General features: G+C 30.6%; 1 protein-coding gene across 1 annotated transcript; it reads left to right on the top strand.

The window, feature by feature from the left end:
- The first annotated feature begins 609 nt into the window (after positions 1-609).
- On the top strand, positions 610-1,160 carry LOC120158166. Its single transcript, XM_039169076.1, has 2 exons — positions 610-925; positions 1,003-1,160. Exons 1-2 carry the CDS (start codon positions 610-612, stop codon positions 1,158-1,160), a joined length of 474 nt encoding a protein of 157 aa, XP_039025007.1.
- The last annotated feature ends 5,504 nt before the right edge of the window (positions 1,161-6,664 follow it).

Genomic DNA, 6,664 nt, shown 5'->3' on the forward strand with positions numbered 1-6,664 from the left:
AGCTTTCCACACCGAACGGCAGTGGCTCACGGGAAACTCTCAACGAGGCTTTGATCACTGTGATCAGGCACTCACGAAGACATCGATGGTGACGGTCATCGACAACTGATCGATGGAATGGTGATATGATTAAAATAAAATTTGGGGGTTTGGTTTTAGGCATTTTCCATTTCTGATTTGAGAATAAAACATACGGGGAAAAGGGGATTAATTGATTTTTATCACTAAATTATTTTGGATTTACAAAAAGATCCATAATTAGTAATTTATCTCAAGTTTAAGGATTCAAATAAAAATTAAACATTTTTATTAATGTGTGACATCATCCAACTCGTGACAACTAACGTCTCAGTGACCATATCTTAATTAAAATAAAACAAAAGTGACCATGTATTAACATTTCTAAATCGAGTGATTATAGGTTTAAAAAAATGTTCTAGATAGAGTGACCATAGGTTTAAAAAAATGAAACACTTCCATAAGGAAGACATTGGAAGTTGAAAGCAACAGCCAAGTAGCAAGTAATATAGTAAGAACCTCCAGCATTCTCCCCAAAGCTTCCCTCTCATAGCCTGAAGGAACAAACTGGTAACAAGTGATTCAGAATCCATGTCCGGTTATAATAAGGAGAAACCAAGAACAATCAGGCTTTTCTGTCCTTCAGTATCGAAGCTTGTTCGGTTCGTGGCTTGCGATAGCCAGAAACTGGACCTTGGCTCCATATCTCGATTATTCGGCCTAGACCCATCAACGGTAAAACTCAATGGCCACTTTATAAGCCGAGGGGTTGATCTTGTTTCTTCTTCTGTTACTTGGAGGTCACTGCTCTCTTTCTTCTCTTTCAAGGGCTTGTCAACTGGGATTGATGGTGATCATAAGGGCGCTCTCATTGTTGATGGCAAGCTTTGCAAAGTTGGGACTAAGAGTAAGTTTGTTACTATTATGTTTACCCATTTTTTCTTGTTTCTTCTTTGGATCCTTTTTTGAAGAGTGTTTTTTTAGGAGCACATGATCCTCAAGATGATGTTAATTTGAGTGGAGATTCAGCTGGAAATACTGGAATAAACAATGTTGGAATTACTGCAAAGCGACACCTGAAATATATTTGCTCGGTTGAAAACAAAAGGTCAAGGGAAAGCAGCTCAACAGGTAAAATATAGATGACAATAATGGGACTTGGTTTTAATCACCTTTTTCCATGGTTATATGAAAGCAGCTTGTTAATCTTTAACTGAGATTGAGCCCTTGGCATACAGGATCCCATGATGGAGGTGAATGCAGTAATGGGATTGGTTCCAAGAGAAAGAGTTCCATAGAGAATCTCAGCTTGCTCAAGAAATTAAAGATTAATGAGACAAACTCATGTTTGTTCAAACCCTTTACCATTGAACAATCATTGAGATGATCTGTTGATTCCTTGGTTCATTTTCCATTTCAACTGATGCTTTTGGTGCTTCATACTGTAGATTTAAAAGGAAGAGGAAAAAAAATGAAGTTAGCCCTGTTTCGAGCACACCTTTCAAATGCAGTTATTTGAGTGGCAACATGAAGAGGGGGAGGGAAGATGAAGTGATTGTAGGTGTACCTTGCAAGAGGATCAGCTCTGGTTGATTCTTTTATGTAACTTGGGGATTTGATTCTTGTAATTTGGTGTAAATGGGAAAGTGCTCAAAAGTTTTAAGCAATAAACATGAATTTCCTAAACCAGAAACGTACTTTCTGCAATGAAAATCCATTGAAGGGGTAATTTCTGCCTCTCAGCTTTGCAGATAACTTCGATTGTAGCAGACATAGCCGACCAGTTTTCTTGGCAGCTGCAAGCAGAAAAACGATAAAGCAATCGGATCGAAGCTCATGATATTTAAACCATCACAAGTTGCAACCACAAGAACACTATATAATGTAACCAAACCACATAACAAAGGGTTTTTGGTTGCTGCTTGTGATCGAAGAAAAGTAAATTTATAAAGAAAATTGTGGTTTTCGCCATTTCTTCAGATTTGTAATTAAGTTCTTCCAACACAACCGTGCATACCGTCCATCGATGATCCGAGGGGCTTGAAATTATATAATAAACATGAATTATCCATACTTGTCGAATCATGTTAAAGAATGGTAAAAATGAAGAAAAATAAGAAGAAAGAGAATAACAACTACCAACCAGAACAGAATGATCAGAAAACCAGAAACAGGGAGCTAATATAATTGTCAATTAACTTGAAAAGGGAAACGATATTTAAGATTGATTAACTATGATTGAAGTCTAAAACAGAGATGGAGCGAAGGGTTGCACTCGTACCTTAAAATTTTTAAATTTTCTTATATTTTACATTTTTTGTAATTTTTATTAATTATCTAATTTCGTACAATATGATATTTTATAATTTCACTCCCCTAATTTTTTTAATTTAATTTCTTAAGTTTACGTCCTCTAACATAAATTTTTGCGTTCAGGTTCACCTACACAGCTGCTCCACCAACCATGTGGGGCTAAGTACTTGGACGTACACTGATAGACACCACCACTTAGGTGGTGTTTGTTTTTGCAGAGGTAAAAAGTCTGCAGTCTGCGGACCACATCAGCAGGCATCTGCAGCAAAAGAGGTGGACCAAAAGTCTGCAGTCTACAAGAAGAAGACTGTTTGTTTTTTAACGTCTGTAAACTGCTAAAATGAACTGAAATATAAATAAACTGATTTTTTAAACTTAAAAAAGTTTTGCAATACTGAGATTTAAATAATTTTATTTTACAATACTGAAATTTAAATAATTCATACAACTACAATAATAAATTATTTAAAATAAATCAATCTATATTTTAAAATAAATCAATCCATACTAATAAATTATTTAAAATAAATCAATTCATACAACTACAATAATAAATCAATCCATATTTTAAAATAAATCAATCCATACAACTACAATAATAAATCAATCCATATTTTAAAATAAATCAATCTATACAAATAAATTATTTAAAATAAATCAATCCATACTAATAAATTATTTAAAATAAATCAATCCATATTTTAAAATAAATCAATCCATACTAATAAATTATTTAAAATAAATCAATCCATATTTTAAAATAAATCAATTCATACTAATAAATTATTTAAAATAAATCAATTCATACATCTACAATAATAAATCAATCCATATTTTAAAATAAATCAATCCATACTAATAAATTATTTAAAATAAATCAATCCATATTTTAAAATAAATCAATTTATACTAATAAATTATTTAAAATAAATCAATCCATACAACTACAATAATAAATCAATCCATATTTTAAAATAAATCAATCCATACTAATAAATTATTTAAAATAAATCAATCCATACAACTACAATAATAAATCAATCCATATTTTAAAATAAATCAATCCATACAAATAAATTATTTAAAATAAATCAATCCATAAAACTACAATAATAAATCAATCTATATTTTAAAATAAATCAATCCATACAAATAAATTATTTAAAATAAATCAATCCATACTAATAAATTATTTAAAATAAATCAATCCATATTTTAAAATAAATCAATCCATACAAATAAATTATTTAAAATAAATCAATCCATATTTTAAAATAAATCAATCCATACTAATAAATTATTTAAAATAAATCAATCCATATTTTAAAATAAATCAATCCATACTAATAAATTATTTAAAATAAATCAATCCATATTTTAAAATAAATCAATCCATACTAATAAATTATTTAAAATAAATTATTTAAAAATAAATCAATCCATATTTTATAATAATTTATTTTAAAATAAATTATTTTATAATAAATTATTTTATAATAAATTATTTTAAAATAAATTATTTTATAATAAATTATTTTAAAATAAATTATTTTAAAATAAATAGCCTTATTAAATTATTTAAAATTATTTTAATAAATAATTATATTTTATAATTGTTCTTGAAGATGTTTGAAGACCTTTGAAGACATAAAACCAAGTCTGTACCAAGAAGAGCTCGCGCAGACTTTTGAAGAGCTTCTGTCTTCTAAAAAACAAACAGTCTGCGAAGCCTAATGTTTGCGCTTGGTCTGCGCGACGCAGACATAAGTGGTTTGAAGAGCTTGCACAGTGAAAACAAACACTACCTTACTAGATGTTGCAAAAGTTTACACATGACAAACTGACAACAATGGTTATATTTAGTTCTTTCCAAAAAAAAAAAAAAAAGTTCATGTTTAGGAGAAGAAATATCAGAAGGTTAGCACCTGAAACTTTGACAACAACGGTGACATGTTCAAAGAGTCACCTTATAGCATGCTTGCATGGAAGTGGGGAAAGCTAACAATAGCTGATGGTATTGGTACGTTAAATCCTTGATTAGCATCAGAAGGGGTATTCATCAATGCGTAAAAAGCCCTATTCAGACATATCAAACGAGGATCAACGAAAAACAAACTAAGAAGCACAAATCTTAGTAAAGTTTGGCTCATCATGAACCTCATATTGTTTCCGTTCAAAATTATTGATTGCACTGAAATAGATATTATCTAAAAGCAGAGGATGCCCTAGACTGATAGCAACCGAAAGATTATGAATGAATCTTGAAAGTTAACCTCAAAACCAGCGTGATTTCGTTATCAGCAACCACGAGAGTTTATATACATGTACGACAAAATAACTGAATAACTAATCTTGACTAATGAACCAATACTCTAACATACTTCCTACCCTTTTCTTCCTCTGAGTTTGGTTTTTATCTCGTTATTCTTCTTCTGTTTGTTGATGTAGAAAAATGTTATTAGCATGCTGCAATCTCAATTCATCGGCTGAATAAACTTTGAGTTGTTCCCTAAGACATAAAAAATGCTGCTGACAAAGACTTAGTTAGAAAATCCGCTATTTGATCCACAACAAGAACATAATTGACTTGGAAAGACCCGTCCATAACTTTCTCCCTTAGAAAACAAAGGTCAAGCTCTACATGATTGAGTTTTGCATGATGAATTGGGTTAGTCGAACGTGCGACTGCACTTGTATTATTGTACCAAATAATAGGTGTTGAAGAGATATGTATATCTAATTCTGTCAACAAAGATTTAATCCACATAGCCTCGCACATAGCTTTAGCCAAGCTTAGAAATTCCGCTTCAGTTGAAGATCGAGAAACCACTGCTTGGTTCTTTGAACTCCATGCTACAAGATTCCCTCCAAGAAACATGCAATGGCCAGCAGTTGACCTTCAATTGTCTGAATTAGTTCCCCAACCCGAATCAGAATATCCGATGTAAGGACTAGAGCTACACTAAAAAATAAATCATGCTCCATTTTTCCTTTAAGATACTTGATAATCCTCTTACCACCTTCCAATGCTTGTCAAGGGGTGGCTACATAAATTGGCTTACCCTATTAACCGCAAATTGATTTAGAATTGATTTTCTCGATCACAATATCATCAACGTACACCATGATATAGACTTTGTGTCCATTAGATTCTCGAAAATAAAGAGAAGCATCGGCCAACGAAGTAGTAAATTGAAGACAATCGGAATGAAACGATTTAGATTTTTAAACCAGACACGAGGAGCTTGTTTAAGTCCATATAACGATTTTTTTAGTCGACAAACTAGCTGATTTCAATTTTCATTCACTTGCTCAAACTTCGACAGCGGTTCCATGTAAACTTCTTCACCTAAATCACTATTTAAGAATGCATTATTTACATCAACCTGTCGAAGTACCCATCATTTGCTAGGTGTTGTACTAAGTAAAATCCTTACTGTCACAGTTGTCATAACCATTTTTTTTAAAACAATTAAAATATTATTTTAAAAAAACAATTTTGACATTATTTGGAATATTGATGATTTTAAATTAATTTGAATTAAATTGAATGGGAGTCGCCATCGACTTTTGAGATAGGTAGGACGAATACTTAAAACGTCTTCTAAAACAATTTTAAGAAAATCATTTTGTAAGATAAAAATTGGTATGCGTTTACCAAAAATCTAATTTAATGGGTCTGGGAGTCGATTACGTGTGGGGAAGGATTAGCACCCCACAGCGCCCAAAATTAGTATTGTGTCGTTTACACTTCATCGTAAATGGTGGAAATTATAAATAGAATGTAAAGTTAAATTATGATTCATTTATTAAAATTTGATTAACTTACTTCGAATCAATTATTTAAAAGAAAATTCTTTTACTCGATAAGAAATCTTGAAATTTGCAATTCTCCGTCGGAAAAACTATTTCAACTATTTCTCATTCATAAAAGAATATTCTATCTTTGAATATGTAAAAGATGCATATCGAATATAAAATGCAAATCTACAGTTGCGTAAAATAACGTAAATTGCCATTTAAAGAAAAATACATTGCATTATAAACAAGATTTAATTAGTAAAATAAACGAGATTTATTTCGAGTTCCCTTATTGTTTGAACGTTGTATTGGATTGCACCACCTCGATCAAATGGTACTTTCCACGCACGTTCTACGAATAATGTTTTTGAAAACCATACATTTGGGAAACTTTAAACATTTAACGAATTAAAACATAACTAAGTTCAACAACATTATCATAAACTAATTCAGATTTATTATAAATAATAATATGTATTAATATATATATATATATATATATATATATATATATATATATATATGCAAATAT

Source organism: Hibiscus syriacus, unplaced genomic scaffold (genome assembly GCF_006381635.1).
Source record: "Hibiscus syriacus cultivar Baekdansim isolate YM2019G1 unplaced genomic scaffold, ASM638163v2 tig00111309_pilon, whole genome shotgun sequence".
Lineage (NCBI taxonomy): Eukaryota > Viridiplantae > Streptophyta > Magnoliopsida > Malvales > Malvaceae > Hibiscus > Hibiscus syriacus.

Coding starts and splice junctions, on each gene's coding strand:
- LOC120158166 (XM_039169076.1), top strand. CDS start 610: ATGTCCGGTTATAATAAGGAGAAACCAAGAACAATCAGGCTTTTCTGT. Junction 926..1,002: donor TTGCAAAGTTGGGACTAAGA/GTAAGTTTGTTA, acceptor GTGTTTTTTTAG/GAGCACATGATCCTCAAGAT.